Genomic DNA, 25,969 nt, shown 5'->3' on the forward strand with positions numbered 1-25,969 from the left:
TAATATTGAAAGTTAAACTATTAATAATGTAGAAAGGCTTATTCAAGAATTTAAATAGACATTTTTCTTATGTTTAGCATCCCATTACTCCAAAATGCTACAGTAAGATCCCTTTAAACTTATACCATTAATAGTATAGAAAGTCTTCTTCAAGGATTCAATGGTGTCATTTGATAACAGTTTGATTTGCTGGTTTTATAGGACTCCAAATTCTGTTTTTTGCAAAACTGAATGGATATTTTCCTACGTTTAATCTACCATTACTCCAAACTGCTACAGTAAAATTTCTTGAAACGTAAATCTTTAATAGTATAGAAAGTCTTCTTTAAGGATTTAATGGTGTCATTTCATAACAGTTTGATTTGCAGGTTTTGTAGGACTCCAAATTCTGGTTTATGCAAAACTGAATAGACAATTTTCATAGGTTTGATCTCCCATTACTCCAAAATGCTACAGTAAGATCACTTGAAACTTCTACCATTAATAGTATCGAAAGTTTTCTTCAAGGATTCAATGGTGTCATTTGATAACAGTTTGATTTGCTGGTTTTATAGGACTCCAAAATCTGGTTTATGCAAAGCCAAATGGTCATTTGTCCTAAGTTTGACCTCCCGTTACTCCAAAATGCTACAGTAAGATCACTTTAAACTTATACCAATAATAGTATAGAAAGGCTTCTTTGGGGATGTAATGGTTTTATTTGATAACAGTGTGATTTGCTATTTTTACAGGACTCCAAATTCTGGTTCATGCAAAACTGAATGGATATTTTCCTACGTTTAAACTCCCATTACACCAAATTGCTACAGTAAAATGTCTTTGTAATAGTATAGAAAGTCTTCTTTAAGGATTTAATGGTGTCATTTGATAACAGTTTGATTTGCTGGTTTTATAGGACTACAAAATCTAGTTTATGCAAAGCCAAATAGACATTTGTCCTAGGTTTGCCCCCCCATTACTCCTAAATGCTACAGTAATATCACTTGAAGCTTTCACCATTGGTAATATAGAAAGGCTTCTTCAAGAATTTAATGGTGTCATTTGATAACAGTTTGATTTGCTGGGTTTAAAGGACTCCAAATTTTGGTTTATGCAAAACTGAATTGACATTTTTCACAAGTTTGATCTACCCTTACACCAAACTGCTACAGTGATATCACTTGAAACTTATACCAATAATAGTATAGAAAGTTTTCTTCGTGATCTTAATAGTGTCATTTTATAACAGTTTAATTTGCTGGTTTCTTCAAATTCTGGTTTATGCAAAACCAATGGACATTTTTTCTAAGTTTGACCTCCCGTTACTCCAAACTGCTACAGTAATATCATTTGAAACGTATACCAATAATAGTATAGAAGGTCTTCTTCAAGAATTTAATGGTGTCATTTGATAACAGTTTAATTTGCTGGTTTTATAGGACTCCAAATTCTGTTTTATGCAAAACTGAATGGACATTTTCCTATGTTTAATCTCCCTTTACTCCAAATTGCTACAGTACAATTTCTTGAAATGTAAATCTTTAATAGTATAGAAAGTCTTCTTTAAGGATTAAATGGTGTCATTTGATAACAGTTTGATTTGCTGGTTTTATATGACTCCAAAATCTGATTTATACAAAACCGAATAGATATTTTTCCTAGGTTTTACCTGCCACTGACATCTATTAACATTCTTAACATATTTTTATTTTAAACATGTTGTTATTATGATATTGATTATTCTTATTATTATCACCTAACAACTTATACAGGTGTGGGCGTTTTCAAGCAGTTTTCTCAGGATCACATTGTATACTGATATGATATCCCATGACTTTTGGCATGTCCTTGTTCTTCTGTGAAGAGCATGGTAGATACGCTATGGTATCAGTTGTACAATACATAATTCCAAATATATAACGTTGGAGAATAAAAGTAATGTTCTTTATTGATTACTTAATGGGAATAAACGAGTACCAGTTACTTCCTTTTTTTAATCTTTTCTTTAATTGAATGTTTATTTATAACGTGCCTCCATTGTGCGCCAGAGCTGCTGCATCTCCCCCGCCGAGCTCATGCTGGTGAGAGAAGCGTAAAATCCTGAAATTCCGGCTTTCGCATATTTAGAATTCAAGCTCAGCTCTTGCCACTTGGGTAGAAGGCACTGGAGCATGTACCCTGATAAACAAGGGATGTGTAATTAGAACAGGATGGATCACATTGAAAGCTTTCTTCCATTTAAAGTCAACCTGAAATCGACCTATTGTACCTTTCTGACTCTAGTTCCTGTTTATATTGAGCTGAATTCATGGTATTTTACTGTTTAAAAAGACAAAATTCTTGTTTTTTTTTAAGGAATACTCCATTAAAATAAATCAAACTGCACTGTCAAAAAAGCAAATACTTATATGTTTACACTGAGATTAACCACAAGAGGGTATAAAAATACTCCCCTCATTTTCATTAAAAAAAGCTTTAAAAGCTACTACTTTGTGTAGTGTACCTCCTGGTGAGAGACCGTTAAGTGTTAGACATGACATCCCTCCATGCTAGAGGCAACCCAACAGGCTCTAAACTAAAGCCTCCTTTCAATTTTACTGTTTTCCCCCAAAAAATAATTTTGATCATTCACTCTTATATTATAATCCCTTACATATATCATTACATTTACACATTGAGGTCCCTATTTTAGTGATCTAAAGTGCACTGGTCAACTGTCTATTGTAACGTGAAATAAACCAATCAGTGTGCCAGTTGCCATTCCCTTTAAGCGTGCCTTAAAGCTATTGGCAATACTTATTTTTCTACATAAACTGGACAAGCTGTTTCATGTGTGCCTTTGCACACCTGTTTCAGCTACAATGGGTGCAAGTTAAGCCCAATTCCATTTCATACCAACTTTCTAACTTTCCCACTCCACCGTAAATGGTGCAACAGACAACAGAGGCTGCATGAATTACGGTGGAAATAAAAATCACTTATTTAATATCTAATAAATAATTGATGCACTACCTGCCCCCTTTCTAAAGACATAGAATAAAGCCCTAAATTTAACTAGTTAACTGCTATAACATATATACAGCTTAATATATACCACTTAATAATTATGTTTTTTCTTGATTTAACCAAACTGAAAACCTCTGGAATATAATCAAGAGGAAGATGGATGATCACAAACCATCAAACCACCAAACTGAACTGCTTGAATTTTTGCACCAGTAGTAAAGCAGCGTAAAGTTATCCAAAAGCAGTGTGTAAGACTGGTGGAGGAGAACATGATGCCAAAATACATGAAAACTGTGATTAAAAACCACCATTGTTATTCCATCAAATATTGATTTCTGAACTCAATATTTTAAAACTTTATGAATATGAACTTGTTTTCTTTGCATTATTTGAGGTCTGAAAGCTCTGCATCTTTTTTTTTGTTGTTATTTCAGCCATTTCTCATTTTTCTGCTAATAAATGCTTTAAGTGACAATATTTTTATTTGGAATTTGGGAGAAATATTGTCTGTGGTTTATAGAATAAAACAATGTTAATTTTGTTCAAACATAAACCTATAAATAGCAAAATCAGACAAACTGATTCAGAAACTGAATTGGTCTCTTATTTTGGTCTCTTAAAGTGGTTTCTTGTATTGGGTGTATTTCACCCCTTCACTATTTAATTCTGTTCCAAGGGAAAGGGTTACACAAAAAAGAAAAACAACGTTTTATCAGCCTTAAAGTATCTAAAAGCCTTCGTTAAAAGTAGTATCCAAAATATTTGGACAAAACTGCCACATTCAACAGTTCTAATGGTAGATAATGGAATAACTGAACACTAATGATGCACATCCCTCATCTAAATAACCGCAGAAATCGTTTAGCATCCAGTAAAGATGTCATTGGAATAAACATTAAACAAAACAGGCGAGAGTAAATTAGGTCAGCCTTAGCTCTGTTGCATTTTTGTTCCAATTAAGACCCAAGATTTCTTATTTCCTCCGCTCTCAGCAAGTTCCTGTTTGCGCTTTATAACCGTTTTACCCAAAACAAATATACTTCAAAATGAGCAAACAGCTCTCGGATATTCCTCCACGGCTACTGCGTGAAACCTAGCAGCTCAAAAAAACATAATAACAAAGAGTAACTCCAACATTATGTAAAGCAATAGCCATGCTGAATCATATTTATCATTTGCGGCTGACTCCGGGCTACAAGTGTACCATGCTTGCTGCCAAGTCAGGAAGCCCAATAGCTTTTAGAAGCAATCACCAGCATTTTCAGCTGTGCTGCTGAGTTTCGCATCCATTAAGAAGTGGTCAGAGTTGGATGAAGTGTTTTTATTACATTCATCAGCAAAAAATAGGAAAGAAACTTGGTTGGTGCTCCGGCTAGACTGTCAAGAAGTGACGCTTTGGTCTTGGTGGACGTCCAGAAGGCCTGATGTCATGGTGTATTTAAGACTTTTTGGTTTTGGTCTTCATTAAAGGCAATTTGACAGCGTTTGGTTATGTTAATAAGGTTCTGCAACTAACAGACCAACCTTTTCTGAATTTTCAACAAGACAATGCTCGTCCACATACTGCTGAAATCTGAAGAGCTTGCCTTGTAGACACAATTACTAGTTCTGGCAAAAAGTGGTCTCAAGAGCTCAGTAGCTTTTTTTATTGCACTTATCATCAAACAAATGTTTGAACCCAGATGGAATCGACCAACCGGTCGGAATGATACTTGGTGGGTAGATATTTCAGACTGTCACGGAGTCACTCAGAATCTAACTTTTGTCTTTCGGCTGTCCAGAAGGCCTGGTGTCATGATGTGTGGAGTAATTTGCAAAAAATGCAAAGCCAGGCAATTTGACAGTGTTAGGTTACGTTAATATGGTTCTGCAACCAACAGACCAACCTTTTCTGAATGCACACTCCAGTGCGCTATTTCAACAAGACAATGCTCATCCACATACTGCTGCAAACTCAAGAGCTTACCTTGTAGATATAGTTACTAGTTCTGGCAAGAAGTGGTCTCAAGAGTTGGGCTTAGTAGTTTTTCTTTTATTATACTCATCGTCAAACAAATATTTGCACATAGACGTAATCGACCGGCTGGAATGATACCTGGTGGGTAGTTGTTCCAGATTGTCATGGAGTCACTCAGAATCTAGCTTTTGCTTTGTCTTTATGGAGTCCAGAAGGCCTGGTGTCATGATGTGAGGTGCAGGTTCTTATAATATCAGATCACATTTGGGGCCTTATTTTAGTGATCTAGAGTGCACCAGTCATTTGTGGATCAAGCAGCTTGATTTAAGGCGTGTCTGTGTGTCTTTGGTATCGTGAGGAAGCAAAAAATAAACCTTGCGTGGCTCAAAACATGCAAAAGGCATGAACTTATTAATTAATTATGGGTGTGGTTAATTTTGGGCGTAACATGAAATGAACCAATCAGTGTGACAGTTATCAGTCATTCCAGTCATTCCTTTTAAGAGCCAGATGAGCTCTGACTTTGGCGCGTTGATATCCTGACAGCGCACACTTATGTGAATCTCAGCAAAGGATACTGACCTGCATGTTCACACTGTAAAGATACACTAGCAGCTCATTTAAGGGAACAGCAATGTTATTTTATTCTTTATTGTTTCTTAAAAAGTTGGGTTTGCACTCTGCAGTGCTTCCATGTGTTTGTGTTTAACGTGCTGGGATGTACGAGCGCTCTGGGAGCACCTATAGGAATGGACTGTTGTCGGGGTTTTAATCAGTCAGTGGTGCAGCTGTGTTTTCCACCACCAAAATAGAAACACGTCAGAAATGTATTTATTCCTTAACGTGCTATTTTTCCAGCGTAGAAAATAGACTGTTGACGGGGTTTAAGATAGCAAAGAGCATCGCATCGCGGGCCCTTGTATAACCAGGCCTATCCATGATTGAAAACTCCAGGAACTGTATGAGAATATTAAAACTGTATGGGTTGGATCATAATAGGAGATCAACTCCATGCTAAGATGTCCAGCACACGTTACACATGTGTTACACTCTGTTCTGTATATGAAGCTCATTTATTGTTCCTGGCAACCTTTATTTTTCTTTCGAATGAAACTGTAACCCGCCCTTCCCTCTGGATGCAACTATGTCTTTAACAGTTAGTGTATCCTCCTATTTTCACTTACAACCTTTCCAGCGACACATTTCTCTCTTTCCCAAACAGTCCTCTGCATGTCATGGAAGAAGATGTCAGCTTAGGAGTGTGTACATCATTTATGACACATTTATCTGACGGGTATTTGACAAGACAGGTCTTTCTGTTGCACAGGAATGAGAGCTCCAGCTCCAGCTATTCCTTGGGTGGGTGCTGAAAATATGTTTTTCCACAAATAGCTCGACAGTTTACATGGTGCTACGTGTTAAAGTGTCAATTAAGCACTTGCCTTGGTATTTAGAGCTGGGCTTATTGATCCCAGGGATGGTAAAATCTTCTTTCATCATAAGTAATGTCTCCCGAGCAAAGGGATTCAAAAGTGGTTACTTTTAAGAAAGTAATACATACCTCTATACATGACTATGGTGGGTGATTTCCCTGTGAGTCTTAGAACACAGTGTTAGAATGTTTTCAGTGTGACTAAGATGATGCTCATTGCTATCTTTTACCCTGTGAACAGTCTATTTTCATGCCTTGCACCTGCCTTGTTTATATAACAACTGCGCTTGTGAATATATCTACGCTGATGGACGTGATGGTCTGGAAAGTATATGAATAGAACCTAGACAGATGTCAACAGTCAGACGTTCATTGCTATCTTGGCACAACAGACATTCACAAGGACACGCAGCAGTGCACAAACTCAACTTTTACATAGAAAAAATTAACAGAATACAAAATAAAATATTCATTGCTGTTTCTGTAAATAAGCTGCTCACACAGGTCCGTTTCCACTGCTGAAAAGCTTTGGACATATCCAGGTAGCTGCACTGTTAAAATAGCAATCCGCCAAAGTCAAAGCACACCTGGCTCTTAAAGGGAATGGCAAGTGACATGCTGATAGGTTTATTTCACTTCATGCTCAAAACACACCCATGATTAATTAAGAAAATGAGTACATGTCTTTTGTGTGTTTCGAGATGCACCAGGTGTACTTTTCCCATTGTTACGATAGCAAAGACACATTAAAATGCCCTAACTCAAGCTGCTTGGTGCAACGTTGATGGCTCTCCTAAGGATCGCTAAAATAGGCACTATATATGGATTGGCCTGAACCAAAATAGCAAATGTGAAAGTTTCCGCAAACTATGGTCCAAAATTTAGTCATAAAAAAATATAAGTTCTTAGTCAGGATTGACTAAACCATGGTACAAGGTGCCTTTAAGCCCATGTTATATGGTCTGCTCCTTCTGACTTGGTAGGTGGGGACAATTGGTGTGGACCAAAGGACCAACATTTGGTCCGGCCCAAAGATGTATTCTCTTTGGCCCAATTGGTGAACTCTACCATGGTTCTGTGTAAATTCAGTGTGACTAGTTCTGTCTACCTTAAACCACTTAAAACAAAACTATCCAAACCAAATTCATACCAAGTAACAAAACATGAAATCTTGGTTCAGACCTTGCTCCAGACTTCCAGGTCAAAAAACACCCTTAAAAGAAAGCGAGCTCAAAAGCTGGATCAAAAAGCAAATTTTATTTGCATAAAACAGGAACGTCACATTTATTAGACATCTGACAGAAACAGAAATAAATACATACTATTCAAAAACTATTTTACCGAGCAGAAGCTTCACACCTTCAGATGTCGCCAGCTTAAACCGGCTGAGATGAGCGTTTATATGTATACCCTGAAGTGATTATAGGCAATTTCTGTACAAACCTGGTCATTCTTATTGTCTCTCTCTCGCACGCTCACATTCACGCAATCCTTTACCGTCTATTCTAGCGGAAAATGTCTTAACGCCATCTTGATGACCTACCGCTATCCATTTGATACATTAGAAATGTTGATAATCATTCTGGAAATCTATTGTCTAGAGCTTTTTTTTCACAGTGTTACTCAGATAGAGGTCGAGAAGGTGAGAGAATATTGTCTTCGCTAAACATATTAACTCCACCTATTTTGTTGCTATCACAAATACTGACCTATTTTTTTTCTCAGACGCTTTCAGTCAGCTCCTTCTGCCGCTCTCATTTGCATGAGAATGCACACAAATGTCATCCGTATGAAAGTGAAAAGAAAGATTCTCAAAATATAAAGGAAGCTTCCGAATGGGCAACGAGGACAGCTATTCACATTGCCTGGCAGAAGCAGGAAAAAAAACAACCGAAATGTTTGACACATAGGGAAACACAGTCTCAAAAATGTCCTTCGTTATTCTCACCTCTGCTCCTGAAAAGTAGGTCAGTGTCTAGGACTGTCTGACTGTGGCAGCCCGGTCCTCAAGATGCCACCGCGCTTCCCAGCTTCCAAGACATGAAGGAAAAAATAAATTATACAGTGCTCTGCCTCACTTTTTGGTAGGTTCATCTATCTGACTGGTCCAGTTGAAGGTCCTAGCTTGGGTCCTAAAGCATCAGATTAAGTGGATCAGATCAGATCTTGACCCTTGGCAAGGTAAGTAAGTCATCAATGTCCTTTTGAAGCAACCTTCATGTTGTTCTTGTAATCTAATAATAATCAAAGCATTTTTGCTTTTGGAACAAAAAACAGAAATAGGCAGATCCTCCAGCAACCTGTTGAACCTGTTCAACCTTCAACTCCTCCCTCCCTCAAGTGCCATGTGCAGTCAATGAGCCTTTTCTTAGTTGGCCTTTTTACGACCTCTTCTCCTTTCAAACTGAGTCGATTCGCTCCTCCTCAGCAGTGGATCTCATAGGCAATCTGTGTGTCGAACAGCAGGCTCTGGTTGATGAACAGTCCCTCTGGATCTGGCGGAGGTCCTTCACCACCTTCTGCAGGAGCCCTGCGAGGACCAAGGCCTGTTACTCTACCTGGGGTCAGGACTCCTTGGCCTTGGAGACACTCGCTGGTCTGCAGAGGATTGTGTCCTGGTACAGGTGGAGGGGGGAGCACCGGCTTGGCACGATTCAGCACATACATCTCGTGACCCCGTTCATCCCGGTACTCCTCGAGCTGAGCAAAGGTGGTGGGTCCATCGGAATAGTCATTGACGTAGAGGATGGACTCCTCCTTGCTTGGCCCATAGCCACCACCCTCCTCTTTCTGCCGCTGACGATGGCGACTGTAGATCATGCAGAGCAGGAGCAATGCGGTAAGAGCAAGCAGAGAGATGCCAACGGCAATCGCTGTCTGGGTGGCGGTGCCCAGAGCATTAAAGTCCATGCTCTCCAGCTCGTAAATAGGTTCTTGGCTGACGTCTCCTGAAGACGGGTGGTAGTTTGAGGAGGATGAAGAAGAGGAGGAGGATGATGAGGAATGCAAGCGAGGCCAGACAGCTGAAGAGGATGAGGAAGAAGACATGTTGACAGAAAGGTGGAAGGTCACTCGGGCAACTCCACCTGGATTCCAAGCTTCACATTCGTAGCGTCCTGCATGGGCCACAGTCACATTGCTCAGGAAGAGCATTCCACTACCTGTATCTGGACCAAAGTTGTCTCTGTCTCCATTATCCTCCATCCCTCGCCCTGGATTCCGGCCACCGACGGTTCCCCCGTTTCCGCTAGGCCTGGCTGTCACCAGCCTTCCGCTGGCTCTGCTATCTCCATCCATGCCTACCTCCTGCACCAACCCTCGAGGAGACAGCTGGGCTTTGCCATGAGATGCCTTCCTCCAGGTGACCTGGGGCTGGGGATAGCCAGAGGCTTGGCAGGAAACTCGCAGGCTCTCTCCCAGACGCACAGTCAAGTGACTGGGCTCCAGTTGGACAGCAGGTGGGATGCACACCAGGCTGTTGGCAGGAACCTCCACCAGGCTCAGGTGAGAAAGGCGTGGGGGCTCTGCGCAAAGCAGCCTCCGTTCTGCCGAGCTCAGGAGTCGCTGGCCTTCCTCGTTGATCCAACCACGAAGCCAGTGGAGGGCACAGTCGCAGCGCCATGGGTTATCTGACCAACAGAGACAGAGAGAAAAGAGATACAAAGGAATGGAGGAGGAATTGAAAGAGAAGACAGACAGACAATGAGAAAGAAAAGAGAGGGAGAAAGCAAGAGACGGAGTATTAAATCGAGTACTTAGCGAGTGATAAGACCACTAGTAGCAGGAATAAAAGAGCTCGAGTAAAAGGAATAGGACATGGAGGAGAACAACGTAGCGGGAGAGTCTCTCACCTCGAAATCCCTCCACACTGACTTGCTTTGACTTCAAAGCTATTGTCCTGCGCTCTCTCTTTACGTCCTTTTCTTCCTTTTGATTCGGATTCCTTTTGATTCCCTACTAATCCGCCTTTCCCTCGCACTGTCCCTCCAACCCTTCTATGCTCTCCCTCCCTCCTGGCTCTATTCCTCCAGGCTCTTCTCTGAGCTCTCTTGCATTCCCTCCCTCGCTCCTGGATCCCTCTATTTCACCATCCTACAGTCGATATACCTCGCCCGTCTGCATTTAAATAACTGAAACCTTACCGTAAACTTTCTTTTCTTCTAGTTTCATCATCACAGCCTTCTCCTAGTTCTTCTATTTCCATTTTTCAAGGTTTGATCAAATCCCTTTATGCTGTAGGTATAACTGGTTACGAAGGTACCTGTGATGCGGAGAACCTGTAGGCTGATTAGGGGTCTGAGCGTAGCTGGACTGAGGGTCCTTAGGTTGTTCCTGCTGAGGTCCAACAGAGCCAGAGAGGATAGGCCCACTAGGGCCTGCTCATCCAGGGCCTCCATGGTGTTTTCCTGCAGGTGTAGTTCTTGTAGGCGCTGGAGGAAAGAAGGAGAAATCATTGTAATTAACTTGCACTTTTTAGTCTGTTTAAAAAGGTTTGTTTCCATTTTTAATGCAATTTTTTGGATAGCTGTGAATACAGTAATCAGAATTGGGTGCAAACCAACCACACTTAGATGCACAAGAGCGAAATAAACTCTGGAGTTCTTAGTTTGTGGTAACAACTGATCTGACCTTGACCCAACCCAACTGTCAGATGTTCTCTGCAAATTTGAGCTAAATGGCTGGTCTGGTGGTCATATATCCTCATATAATGCCTAGATAATTACTGATGCATCATGTTAAACTGTGCTAAAATATGCATTATTCCATTGGGCCTTCTTCCTGTGTTTACTTTCTTGTTCCAACCTCCAAAAACAGGCGTGACCAATCAGCAGCGAGAACATTCTCAAATGGTTTATTGTCTCACATTTGGTGCAATTGGGATTTTTGCCTTTATTTATCATCATAGTCATCATGATTTTTAATTCTGTTACAATAAGAAACACTATCACAATATCACCATCTCCTACATTATCATTATTACATGTAACCTTATAGTATCTCATGTAACATCATCATCATCATCATTGCCTTTAGCAGCAGCACCGCCACCACTGTCATCATCATAATCACCATCATAATGACGACCTTCATCATCGTCCAGGTTATTCTAGCTATTCTTAAACCGTGCACAATGGGGCAGTTTGGCCTGCCCTTAATTATCATATTACTGAACTAATTACAGCCTTTTATCTGAGCTTCACAGTTTTCATGCTTTAATTAGCACTTTACCTAAGGCAATTGTACCGTTTATAGAGATATGTATGCAAATATTCTTACAGTAAGCTTCACATGCAAACTGTGCAAAAGTCGGAGACCACCTGCAGTTTTAGACATTTCCAGTCAAAATGGGTATTAATCACAAGTTATTCATTTTTTATTATTGCAGTAGATTAGATATTAAATCAACTTGCATATTAAGAATTGACTAGAAAACTTCACACATCTTCACCACATCTGCAGCTCTTCAAAAGATAAATAAGCTGATGCTAAAGGGTTGTCATCTGTCTGATATAGTGCTGCTGTGGTGTTTTAACAGTGGCTGCAATGGTCTCCCAGGTGGCTACTGTGGTGTTGTGGTAAGTGGTTGATACACTGCAAAAAACTCAATCTTAGCAAGTTAAATTTTCTAATTTTAAGGCAATAAATCTTATTTTTTTTTATCTGATAAGACTTTTAGTCTTACTAAGCATTGTGTAAGTGTTAGATTATTATCATTTTTTTATTTTAGGATTAAATATTTTAATCAGTTTTACTTAATTTTCATCTTATTTTAAATAGTTTGACCTCAAAATAAGCACCAAAAATCAGCAATCAAGTTATTCTGATACTAATGTCCAAATTTAAGGCAAAATATCTGTAGTCTTGCTTCATTTATTTCGTCCTTTTATTTTTTAATTTCTTTTTAAACTTTATTTTAGTTCCATCATTTACCTTTTTTATAATATTGGTGTAATTTAAGTTATCTATTTCTTGGATTGGGTTTATATTTTATATATTTTCTCTATATTTAAATTCTTTTTAATTAAATCTTATATGGTTTGCTTGTTTTTATAATTGAAACTTATTTTTCAGTCCCTTTAAGTTTGTAAATGCTCGAGTGCATTAAAAAATTAGGTTTACTCTTAATGTATTACAGAGTGGAAATAAAGATTGATTGATTGATTGATTGACTGATTTTTGTAATAAAATTTATTAAGAAAAATTTGCTTATCCCATTGGCAGTCTTTTTCCTTAATATACTGTAAGCATATATGTTTTTTTTTTTATTTACTTATATTTTGTCTAGGTTTTTGCCAATGGGTTTTTTGCAGTGGGTTGCTAAGGTGTTGTTAGGTGTTTACTATGGTAATGTGTGGACAAACAAAGAGTCTTTGACTTTAATAGACTTTAGTACTCATTTTACAGCACTTTTAACTTCTTCTATAGAAGCAAAGCAACACAAAAGGCAGGATAGATAAGATACACAGAACCCAAACTGGCTGAAACTCAAGAACATGGAAACACACACAGACCTGCAGGCCGCGGAAGGTGTAGTCCTCCAGCCGGGTGATCTGGTTCCCTGCCAGGTACAGGATGCGCAGGTGCTCCAGGCCACGGAAAACATCAGCGGAGATCAGGTGGAGTCTGTTCCCATTAAGGGCGAGCTCCAGCAGCTGGCTCAGGCTTACGAAGGCCCCCGGCTCCATAACCGTAATGCTGTTGTTCTGCAGGTAAAGATAGTGCAGGCAGCCCATGCCAGACAGGTCCTCACCTCGGATCTGACCAATGGCGTTGTCCTGAAGGAAGATGGTCTGGAAAAGAATGTGGAGGGGAACATAAATTATGGAGGGAAGTGTTGTTTTCATAAAGAATTTAAACTCACTGCATTAACTGATACATTTTTTTTTGTATTTACACACCTATATATCACCTATAACAGTAAAACCCCGTGCCTAATATTGTGTATATTCTGAATATGTCTTATGCTCTTCCATCACACACACCTTGTCAAACCGTGCTTCCCTAGTGTATATATTTAAGATTTTAGCAAAATGCAGAATCAACCGGAGATCCGATTTAAACCTATAGTTACTATAGTTACACAAGACAGCTAACGTTAACTAGCTGGTATAAACAGATCTGTAAGCTTTAAAGATCTACTGCAGCCCGGGTACAGCTCTGCTTGTGGGCGGTCCCGAGCCAAGGTGGGCGAGGATGCCATGAATACTAATTCAAGGGTTGATGTAGATGCAGTGCTTTCCCTGATCGACTTGTTTTTCAGAATATTTTCTTTTATTAGCTACTGCAGATAATGAAGGTTGAGGAAGAGTTTCATAAGCACAATGCATTTACAACTCAGAGAGACCTATTGTATTTAACAAAGAACAAGAAAAAGTGGATTTTAGCAGAAGGAGATTTTTAAAGTGTTTCTAACTGTTGTCCGTCTCAATGCCTTCTGATGTCGCAGCGCTGTTAGCCAATCAGAGGCGATATGTTTGCATTTGGGTCATTCTCCATTTGGAGTGGGAAACCATGTCACAAAGGTTGGAGGGTTAAAAAAAAAAGCCTAAAATATTAGGGACAATTTCAAGAGTCAGTATATACATTTTCACAGATAACCTAAGATTAAAACCACATTTTCCTTATGATTTCTTAGATTTTCCTTTTTTAAATCATATTTTCATGTTTTTATATATGTAAAATAGCTCGTCATATAACCAGCTTTCAACACTTGAGCAAACATTTTTAGTGTAAAGAAATATTTTAAAAGGTTTAACTTTTGAGATTTCATACAACAAATCCAGATTAACCATATGCATGATTAAATATGTATTTTATTTTTAAAATATTTTGTCACAAAGATTTTGGTCACTGGTGTTTTCAGGACTCTTATATTATATTTTATTATAGATATAGTTAGCTCTGTTAAACTGTTTCCTGGGTCACAGGTCGTCAAAGAATAAGCATCTCCAGGCATGAGAAGGTGAGTCCATACTTGCTCATATTATTTTATTAATTTGACGATAGTTCTCTTTTTTATCAGGTAGCACATAACTTCTTTATGTCACTGGTGTTATGTGCTTTAATTGTTAAAAAAGTGGTTTTTTTTATCAAATATATTGCCATATGTGTTTTATTTCATTGATTTTAGGTATTTACACATGGTCTCTTGACTGCCAATGAGGCAGGCATTCCACAAAATTCTCCATTTTAACTAAAATGTCACTGTTTTTTTTTATTAAAAGTATCCTGAATGAAATGTTAGAATCGTTCATTCATATATCAGTTGTTAAATTTTCATGTTTATTGGACTATTTTTTAAAAGTATTGGAAGAAGCCTTAAACTATAAAGAAAGTGCTTTATTTTTGTAATTTTTAGTGCTGGTGTATAAACATACTTTGGTAACATGTTAAGTTAAATGGAATTTCTTTATCACATTCAGCCACATTGTAATTTCAATTAAAAATGACAAAATAAGTTCTTCAAGATGGGGTAACACCAGTGACAAATTGACCCAAACTTCATTTTGTGTTGCAAATAAATTCAAATCTATTTGGAATTAAGCTATTCATTTTGCATAATTGGTAAGTGGAGTTGTTAATAGATCATTTTAAGGTTGATTTTTGGAAATGGAGAATTACCCATGTATTAATATTCAAGAGCAAGTGTTGAATATTAATCACAGTTAATCACAGTTTTCATGCATCTTGACATCATGTTCTCCTCCATCAGTCTTACACACTGCTTTTGGATAACTTTATGCTGCTTTACTCCTGGTGCAAAAATTCGGTTTGGTTTGACGGCTTGTGATCATCCATCTTCCTCTTGATTATAATTATCATTTTAAAGTTGTCTCTTATTTTTTTCCAGAGCTGTATATAATGCCCCATGTATCCAGGGAATGTATTAATATTCAAGAGCAAGTGCTGAATTCCTATCGTTTCCCCATGCACACTCCTACAGCAGACTAAAGCAGCGTTATACTTGATCACCGGAGTTCCATTACATTTTTCACAAAAACCAGCTCACATGGCATCAATTCATACTAGAGACTACGACATACTAGAGACATTTTAAAATGAATGAAAAAACGATGGAATGAGTCCTTTAATTCCTGGAAAATAATGGTTTAAAAAAACAAATGAAAGCTGTTGTTTCTTCTTCAAGGTTCCTATTCCTCAGTTCAGATATTTACTCAATATTTGCTCCAATCACTCTGCCTGCTCAATCTGTGAGAGCGTAAGTGACTCATATCATGCTTCAGAGTAAACGGCCCCCCTGTTGAGAAACGACCCACATGTGCAAACATGGGAATGAACCACTTGCGTCATGAACATCGACAACAACTCGCATCTCGAGCCTCCGTCGCGGAGATGATTGGCCCTGAAGAGCTCTCGGCTGACGGCGAGGGCAGGAAGGTGAGAAGCTATTACTGACATCAACTTCCGACAGAGGGTGACGACGGTACTGCGAGAGCATGCTGAAAGAAAAGACTGGGAGACTTCCTGTTTATTTGTTCTTATCATGGTCACACCAACAGGAATGTGATGTGTATCAGATCCTCAGTATCTTACGTGAGATTGAAAATCAGTATTTGTTTTAAAACAGCAAGGAAAATCTGCAGAAAATTAAGGCTCAGAAAATGAATCTCATCCATGTAAAATGAATTAGTTTTGGTAGATTTGGCCATATCTGCTAAATTAACCATGAGAACGAGTGTCTTCTAAGTGAAAGTCATGTGAAAGCAGTTTTTTTTTGCGAAAACTAATCGTTTTAAAAGTTTTATCTCAGGGGATGGCTTGGGAATGCCCACATCCGTATAAGTTTTGAGGCGTCATCTTGTGAGTGAGGCTGAACACTGGTCAGTGTTAATGAATTAAACAAGATCTAATAGAGGGTGTCAGATAGATGGAATATTTCATTTCTGTAGTTGTCCTGTAGGCATTTAACATTCCTAGATAGATAGATAGATAGATAGATAGATAGATAGATAGATAGATAGATAGATAGATAGATAGATAGATAGATAGATAGATAGATAGATAGATAGATAGATAGATAGATAGATAGATAGATAGATAGATAGTTTGGGGACGGCCCCTTTCCATTATAACATAAATATATATGGATGAGCAAGTTTGGCATGGAAAAAACTGACCAAGTCCTGACCTTAACGTTATAGAAAACCTTTAGGATGAATTAGAGTGGAGATTGTGAGCCAGACCTTCTCGTCCAGCATCATTGTCTGACCTTACTAATGCACTTCTGGAAGAATGGCCAAAAATTCCCATAAACACACTACTAAACCTTGTGTAAAGCCTTCCCAGAAGAGTTGTGTGTCACTCAAATAAGCTGATATGTGTGTAAAGGCAGATGAACAGATACTTTTGGCAATATAGAGTATAATGTTAATTAATGCAAATATATACAGCTCTGTAAAAAAAAATCCAATATTTTGTGGAATAACCCTGGTTTTTACAGTTTTCAAGCATCTTGGCATGTTCTCCTCCACCAGTCTTACACACTGCTTTTGAATAACTTTATGCCTTTACTCCTGGTGAAAAATTCAAGCAGTTTGATGGCTTGTGATCATCCATCTTCCTCTTGATTATTTTTTTCCAGAGCTGTGTATAATGCAATTTCTGTGACAGGCTTGTGTGCAGATGTCCCAATACTTTTGTCCTATATCCACAGGTAATCTGGGTACCTGGCGCTCCTTTTCTCCATCCGTTGGGTCCCCAGTGACACCCCTGTGAGTGTTTTTGGACTCATTAGCAGGAAAACATTTGCTCTCCAGTTCTACTCAGCTTACAGCCCCTGTGGAACTCCGAACACATAACAGCTTTTAAAACCCTCTCTAAGTGCTTGTTTACCGACCCCAGCAGAGGCTGAGCAGATCAGTTCCATTACATTCAAATGGAAAAATATGCTGGAGGGGAGCATATCATGAAAGCCCTTTTTATCCTGCAAGTGAGGCGTGGATCAGTGGGAAGTTTTGGCTCTGCTAATCCGCCCCGGGTTGACTCTTACAGCTCTCAGACATGAGACGTCTTCCTTAGAGTCTACACTGCCAGCGCAACACGCCTGTAAGCAAATCAATTGGTGGCAGCTGAATGTGACGGGTGGTGGGTCCATGTGGGGAGTTTATTTACACCATATCAGTTGCATCATGCCTTTATCTATTAGCTTCTTATAGTAAAATTCTCAGCTAACCCCTTCGGACAGTGGACGGTGTGGTATCAGGGTTGTTACGTATGTTCTGGCAGAGGCAGGGGCGCATTGAGACACTTTAGCCCTATTCGGACGGGATTCGTTTCTCAGGGGGACGTCCGTGAAAAATATTTCACACTTCTACTATTCAGTGATACAACTCTTGTGTCCGGACTGCAATTGAAAAAAAAAAAACAGGAGGACCAGTGAGTTTTTTTTTTTTTTTTAGCTTTCTCAGTCACATGACATCGCGTTCAGTAGCTCCTCCATTTCCACTCTCTGTTGTGTTTTTACGTGGCTCTCCATGGAAACGCGCTACTAAAGTGTAATTACGGTGAGTGGAAGTGGACAAATAGCTATTTTATTAAACGCGAGGATACGAAACTCAGAGATGTGCGTCCGGACAGGAATAAAATTACCATAGATAAACAAAGTAGGTAATTCAGTCTGTAATTTTCTCAGAGGACGACTGTGAAAAACGCATACATGGTCGTTCTGGATGGGAATAAAATCACAAAGGACCCCCCATTAAAGAAAAAATCCAACAATAGGCACTTAATCACTTTTTCCAACAAGAACAGCAGCCAGTAGGGTCCCCGAGTTGAGATGTATGGCGTCATTGGCTGAGAGTTTGCAACCACAATAGTTTATTTTCCTGATGGACAGTTCTGGTGGAAATAGGGGAGTTGAGGTGCACATTGAATTCTGCCGTGATTTGAGCAGCCGTGGTTTTATGTTTTTTGGATACAATCTGGGTTAGCACCCGAACATCCCTTTCAGACAGCTTCCTCTTACAGCGTCCACAGTTAATCCTGTTGGATGTGGTTGGTCCTTCTTGGTGGTATGCTGACATTACCCTGGATACCGTGGCTCTTGATGCATCACAAAGACTTGCTGTCTTGGTCACAGATGCGCCAGCAAGACGTGCACCAACAATTTGTTCTCTTTTGAACTCTGGTATGTCACCCATAATGTGCATTGCAGTATTTAGAGCAGAACTGTGCTCTTACCCTGCTAATTGAACCTTCACACTCTGCTCTTACTGGTGTAATAATGTGCAATTAATGAAGATTGGCCACCAGGCTGATTCAATTTAGCCATGAAACCTTCCTGGTTCAATATAGGACTTAGGACCATAGCGTTGGCACATGAGTTGATCTATGTTTTATTTTTTAAAAATCAGGGTGTTGGAGGATTCCTATATTATACTCCGTACCCGGGGTGTTGGCACATGTGACTCCGACCATTTCACACATTATACTCGGTAACCTAAGGGTTTCACATACATCTTGGCCCAATCTATTCTGTTTTATTATCGTTAGATGATTCCGATATTATCCTTGGAACCCGGGGTGTTGGCACATGTGACTTGGACCAATTCCCAAATTATTCTCAGCAACCAGAGTTTTGGCACATGTGTCTCCACCTGATCTACATATTATATGCAGTAACTGTGGTTTTGGCTGATTTTCATATTATACTCGACAGCCGGGGTTTTGGCACATGCAGCATTCGATCTTTGGATGTTAGCTGAGCATTTGGGCAAGAATCAGGTCTAAATAGGAACTTGAACTGGGTCAATGCAATGCAGTGATAATGAGCCTAGAAATGGTCTGAGTGATATGGCTGGAGTGTTACCTGGGGTACTTTGTCTCTTGTTTTTTTTAAGTTAAAAGGCACTTTAGTGATGCTTTTTCAACCAGGTTGACACCAGGTGAACAGTTACCCCCCCCATGCCACCCCCTTCTTGAATCCACTAGAGCAGACGTGTAGCAGGTCTTTGTATTTCTCCACACTTTTCTTGTAGGGCTTCCCTACAGCACCCTATCAGCTGCATAATGCATGACATGAATTAATTGCAGCTGTGCTCTCTTCGTTCTCGCAGCATTTCAGCCGAGATTAAAAGCGGGCGGAGCCACGGCTGCCCGCTCGTACGGCGCAGGGTTACGCGGGTTAATTGAGCAATTCGCGCAAGGCAGTTTATGAATATGCAGAGGCTGCGGCGGTGTTGCGAATGCGGCCTGTGTTAATGTACACAGACAGGAAATTGAACTGTCAATGCCGCGGAGGAAGTCCACACAGTCCTCTGGGAGCGCTGGGCGGGACACACCGGGGCCGGGAGGTGAGCCACGGCTGTGGATCTGATGTTTATCTTTTATATTAAAATGAGCCGCAGCAATTTAATTAGGCTGCAGGTATTAAACAGTGGAGCTGTGTGCGCCTGCATTAAAGACACAACATCACTCATTCACTCTGATTAGCCATATGCCACATCATGCAGATTGAAGCTACTGATGCACTTCTTGTGTTTTTTTCTTTTTTACAGCCCTCAAGCTATTCTGATAATGATGGCAGTGCCTGTCAAAACAAGAAATAACTGTTTCATATTCGCCCCCTAAAAATACTGAATCACCTTAGGCTATGCTTACATTACCAGACTTAAGTCAGAGTGTTTTAGGAATGTGTGAACATGTCAAATCTGATGTGGTCAATTTTATATATGCATCTAGACACAAATCTTATTTCTGGGCATGCACCCTGATTATTAACAATCAGATCAGATTTCTTGCATATGATATTTTTGCCTGAATTCATCCATCTAGCAATTTTTGTTAGTAAGTTATAGTTAACATGCTTAGAACATTGAATCTGTCACATTTTCAGGATGTTCTGCTAACATCACATCAACATAAATATTCTGCAATATTATTTGCTGCATTATATTATTTTATGCTATATTATTTGTTTTGCCACATTATGATTATGCTGTTATACTATTATACTATATTCCTGAAATGAATAAATAATTTTTCTGTTTTCATTTATCGCCAAGTATATCGTTATCGCAAAAAAACCCTGAAATATCGTGATATTATTTTAGAGCATATCGCCCACCCCTAATCGCTACAACATTACTTGTATCAAAGTTAAAATGTTACATTTAATATTTGCGTACCGTTAGCGTTCATTTAGCTGAGAAAGTTACAGACTAAGCTTTCAGGAACCTTTAAAAGGTTGCTTAACATTCTTTTTAAATTCTCTGTTAGCTGAGCATGTGCTAAATAGCACTGGTAATGAAGAACTCGCAATGCTATTGGATGGTTATTTCTACTCACACAAGACCAGAATCTGTCAAAAGTGCCAAAATCAATATGAACAAAAAATCTGAATTGATTAACGAGGCTCGAAATGTGAACGAAGCCTAAAGGGCCTGATTTTTTTTTTGTTTTTTTGCTCGGTCAGGTACACATATATTTGTATTTGAAAGTAGTTTATTGATCATTAATGTAAACATGCACAAACAGCTGTGTCCTGTAATAAACCACTTGCATCCAGTTTAATATCAGTTTAATGTTTAAAATGGTTCAAATCTGATTTGAAATCATCTGATTTTATCCCACCCCCAACACTCGGAAACCCAAAAATCAGTATCTCAAAAAATTGAATATTAAATAAGACCAATTGGTACTTTTGTGGCAGTGTGGGCAGTGTGCCAAGTCCTGCTGGAAAATGAAATCTAGCATCTCCATAAAAGTTGTCAGTAGCAGAGGGAAGCATGAAGTGCTGTAAGATTTTGTGGGAAAACAAAACGGCACTGACTTTAGACTTGATAATAAAACACAGTGGATCAACACCAGCAGACACATCTATGTAATATTTGAGTTTTACATTATGAAATGAATTACTGAAATAAAGTAACTTTTCAATGATATTCTAATATTTTTTGAGATGCATTAGTAGTATGTTTACTACTTTAGATTAAGCACAGCTTGTGCCACCGGTCCCTGAGCTATGGTAGCCTTTCTGTCAGCTCTAACCTACTTAAATCCATTATTCATTATTACACTCTAAAACTCTTCTATAAATACCAAAGATACCAAAAAAAAAAATTATTACGATTATATCACTCTCTTTCAACAACATAATAATAAGGATAATGATTTTCCGCGGTTCTAGTCTGAAGGTTTATGTGAAGCTTTTGTCCTTCCTCATAAATTGCTCTGTGGGTCTATATCCAATTAATGACAGTGACCTTCAGGAGAATGGTCAGATCAGAGCCGAGTTAATGTTTGCTTTATGCCGTGCTGTGTATGCTCATATAGCTGTGAAACTATCGAAGCGTCTGGCCTTTTTTAGCCCCTGATCCTGATCGGCCCGGAGCTTTTCAGAGCTAATAACCCTTGTGATGGAGGCTGAAGGCTTGTGCTGCCGGTTCGTTCATTTAATTCATGCTGCTGCTGCAGCTGCTGCTGTTGTTGCTGTGGTTGATGGTGCATGCGGACGATTCATGTGACATTATTGATTAGGATATGCTCAGACGGGTCATATAGGGGCGCTGGTTCATTCACACTAAAGATTTTTGTGCTCCTAGTTAGAGTGTAATTGGATAATGTGAATGTCGGCTCAGTGCTGTGATAAGAAGATACAGGGCTGGGTGATAGGGATGTCCTGATCACATTTTATTGCTCCTGATATCTACCTGTATCTTGTTCTAATACTTTGGCAATGCAGTAAAAAAAAGAAAGAACACATCCAAGTTGTCCCTTTATATATATATATATATATATATATATATATATATATATATATATATACATATGTTTTTATAATTGAAACATCAGCATGAAAAATGACAATCTTTATAATCGTTTCCATTTAAATATGCATCTTTTCTAAAAATAAAGGAGCTAAAAATGTCACACAACAACAATTTTGTGATTAATTATAATCAAGGTAAATATATATATTTTTTTAATGCTGGTACTTTTCTGTATTTTTGTATTTTTGTGAGGGAGACAAGGAATTATAGTGTCATGTGGTTTAGTCTTGGCAGACTAGATTTGGACTAGACTTTTATACTATATTGTAATGTCTATATTATAATAATATAGTGAAGTTACATGCTTTTTTCAATGAGAATATTGTTTTACATTACATTACATTACATTACATTACATTTGGCAGACGCTTTTGTCCAAAGCGACTTACAATAGTCAAGTACAATGTAAAATAAGTTTAAAGGTAAAACATCTTTGGATAGGGATAAAAGGAGGTCAAAGGGGAATAATAGGATAGAGGAGTGAAGGAGGGGAAGAAGAAAATGAGGTTAGAAGTAGTTAGTTAGTTAGAGGTGTTAGGAGAGTAAGTGCTCTTTGAAGAGCTCTGTCTTCAGGAGTTTCTTAAAGATAGCGAGAGATTCTCCTGATCTGGTAGTAGAAGGTAGTTAGTTAGAGGTGTTAAGAGAGTAAGTGCTCTTTGAAGAGCTCTGTCTTCAGGAGTTTCTTAAAGACAGTGAGAGATTCTCCTGATCTGGTAGTGGAAGGTAGTTTGTTCCATTGGGGAACTCTGTATGAGAACAGTCTGGATTGCTTTGTGTGAATGTTTGGTAAAGCGAGGCGACGTTCATTGGAGGAGCGCAGCGGCCGGGAGGTAGCGTAAGCCTTCAGGAGCGAGTGCAGGTAGGAAGGAGCCTGTTCTGACATCACCTTGTAGGCGATTGTAAGCGCCTTGAATTTGATGCGAGCAGCAACCGGTAGCCAGTGGAGCTCAATGAGCAGCGGGGTGACATGTGCCCGTTTTGGCTGGTTGAAGACCAAACGTGCTGCTGCATTCTGAATCATCTGGAGTGGTTTTACTACGCAGGCCGGGAGGCCAGTTAGCAGGGCAGGGTAATGCTGGAAACTTGGAAAGAGAAATGCTGTGTGTGAATGTGTGTGTGTGTGTTTGTGTGTGTGTAAATGAATGAGAAAGAGAGAGCACAGCAGCAGTGTGTCCACAGTTTGGAGGAAAATGAAGTGTGGATGAAAGTAGCGAAAGGCTCGATAGGTAGCTTGCTGGATTAGCATCAGTGCTAACCGGCCATAAATCAGTGCTGATAAACAGTGCCACGAACACACTTAAGGAATTACATTACATTACATTTGGCAGACAATTTTGTCCAAAGCGACTTAAAATAGTCAAGTACAAAAGTAATAGAAGTTAAAAGTAAAACATTTTTTAGACAGGGCTTAAAGGAGGTCGAAGGGAAATAATGGGATAGAGGAGTGAAGGAGGGGAAGAAGGAGATGAGGTTAGAAGTAGTTAGTGTGTTAGAGGTGTAAGGAGAGTAAGTGCTCTTTGAAGAGCTCAGTCTTCAAGAGTTTATTAAAGATAGTGAGAGATTCTCCTGATCTGGTAGCAGAAGGTAGTTAGTTAGAGGTGTTAGGAGAGTAGGTGCTCTTTGAAGAGCTCTGTCTTCAGGAGTTTATTAAAGATAGTGAGAGATTCTCCTTATCTGGTAGTAGAAGGTAATTAGTTTGTTAGAGGTGTTAGGAGAGTAGGTGCTCTTTGAAGAGCTCAGTCTTCAGGAGTTTATTAAAGATAGTGAGAGATTCTCCTGATCTGGTAGTAGAAGGTAGTTTGTTAGAGGTGTTAGGAGAGAAAGTGCTCTTTGAAGAGCTCTGTCTTCAGGAGTTTATTAAAGATAGTGAGAGATTCTCCTTATCTGGTAGTAGAAGGTAATTAGTTTGTTAGAGGTGTTAGGAGAGTAAGTGCTCTTTGAAGAGCTCAGTCTTCAGGAGTTTATTAAAGATAGCGAGAGATTCTCCTGATCTGGTAGTAGAAGGTAGTTAGTTAGAGGTGTTAGGAGAGTAAGTGCTCTTTGAAGAGCTCTGTCTTCAGGAGTTTATTAAAGATAGTGAGAGATTCCTACTGAGCAATGTATAGAATTGTTAAGAATTATCGATATACAGCAAAAAAAAAAGATATATATAATGTATATCACCTTTCAGCCAAAAAAATTGAGATATTAATTTTGAGGAAACAGGAAGGTGGCAGATGAAAATTGGTCACAGGGTTCACGATGGTCACGGCGTTCACAGTTTTTACGGTCACTAACCTGCGTGCCGTGGATGATGCCCCGCGGTATCTCCTTGAGGCCGATGGAGCCGCACTCCACCGTCAGGCTGTAACAGCGGCAGCCCGAGGGGCAGCCCAGAGAGAGCGAGGGGAACAGGGCCAGCAGGGCCAGGAGCGAGGGAATATGGAGGAGGAGGAGCAGAGCCATCTCCGAACACCACAGCGCCTGGGGAGGACGAGAGACACAGATTCAGTAAGAAAAAAGAGAAAGAGAGATAGAAGGAGAAAGGTTGAGAAGTAGGAGGAGGAGGAGGAGGGAAACGGATTATAGAAAGGAGAGAGATAGTGAAGAAAAGAGAGAAGAAATAGGCAGCAAGAAAAAAGAAGAACAGGGAGAAAAAGCCGAGCGAGACGCGAGTAAAAAAAAAAGATAGAGAGAGAGAGTGAGTGAGAGAGAGAGGGAGTAAAATTGTTCATTTTAATGCTTTGATAGCATAAATGTGCATCTCTTATATCACATTGAATTGAAAAAGTGAGAGAGCGATATTAAAGAGAGAATGTGGGAGAGAGAGAGAAAGAGAGAGCGAGAGAGAGAGAGAGAGAGAGAGAGAGAAAAAGTTAGCAATAGCTGACAGAACCTCACAGCCAAGGGATTACTATAGAAAACTTTTGTCTAGCTCTACAATACAGAGTTACATTCACTAATACAATAATACCGCCTTAAAACTTTACTATGCAGGACTTTAGAAGCCTTATGTTCACCAGGTCCACATTTTGGGGGGCAAGTGCTCAGGGGGGAAAAAGGGCACTTTTTAGCGCATGTGGTACTGTATGAGACATTTTACTGCACAACAAAATGATTTCACGTTGGGCTTAGAGGGCAAACGGTAGGATTTTACTTGATGTGTATGTTACCTGGCTGGTGGAACACGGGGGAGAAGAAGCCTATCTGTTGCCGTGCGTGCTGTGCTGAAGACTCGCTGAACTGAACTGCTGCTACAGCGCATCTAGTGTGCCTTGCACGTGACCACGCGCAAGGCATGTGTGTGTTTCATTTTTGTAGAAAAATGAAACACACACAAGAAAAGAGTGAAGAAAAGAGAAAAAAGAGAAAAGAAAGAATCTACACTAGATTAAACAAACTGTAACTACAGTACTTTACCTAAGAAGGAATGAAGCTTCTTAACATGTTCAATAGAAGGTCATTTCTCTTGGTCCATTTGTCATGGAATTTGGGCACAAGTTACAAAATGTATATTATGTTAGAAAATTAATAGGTTTTTGTGTGTAAGTTTAATTGTTCTCCTCATTCTCCTCATTGTGAATATTATCACTATTAACATGCAGCATTGTACTGTTAGCTTTGGCAACTGCCGTTAATTAGAGTTTACGCCAAATTAAGCCATTTAAGTTCATAGAAACACAAAGGAGCAACAAAAAAAGAGAGAGGGAGGAAACGAGAGAGAGAGAGAGAAAAGAGACACAGACACAGACAAAATAAGATACACAGAGAGGAAGAAAGAGAGAGAGAGAGAAAGCGTAGTCTGATTGCATGTATATAAGAATT

At 39.3% G+C, this 25,969-nt stretch overlaps 1 protein-coding gene across 1 annotated transcript in view; it reads right to left on the minus strand.

Annotated features, from left to right (window-relative positions):
* Window positions 1–7,612: 7,612 nt before the first annotated feature.
* The window catches only part of lrrc24 (leucine rich repeat containing 24), a 69,492-nt gene continuing 51,135 nt past the window's right edge, over window positions 7,613–25,969 (minus strand). The window contains exons 2-5 of the mRNA XM_022678741.2: window positions 24,443–24,628; window positions 12,887–13,165; window positions 10,636–10,804; window positions 7,613–10,003 (exon numbers count right to left, since the gene is read on the minus strand). Coding sequence (XP_022534462.1) covers window positions 8,799–10,003; window positions 10,636–10,804; window positions 12,887–13,165; window positions 24,443–24,610 — 1,821 coding nt within the window. The 5' untranslated portion in view covers window positions 24,611–24,628 and the 3' untranslated portion in view covers window positions 7,613–8,798. The remainder of the gene's footprint in view (window positions 10,004–10,635; window positions 10,805–12,886; window positions 13,166–24,442; window positions 24,629–25,969) is intronic.

Source organism: Astyanax mexicanus, chromosome 4, assembly GCF_023375975.1.
Source record: "Astyanax mexicanus isolate ESR-SI-001 chromosome 4, AstMex3_surface, whole genome shotgun sequence".
Lineage (NCBI taxonomy): Eukaryota > Metazoa > Chordata > Actinopteri > Characiformes > Acestrorhamphidae > Astyanax > Astyanax mexicanus.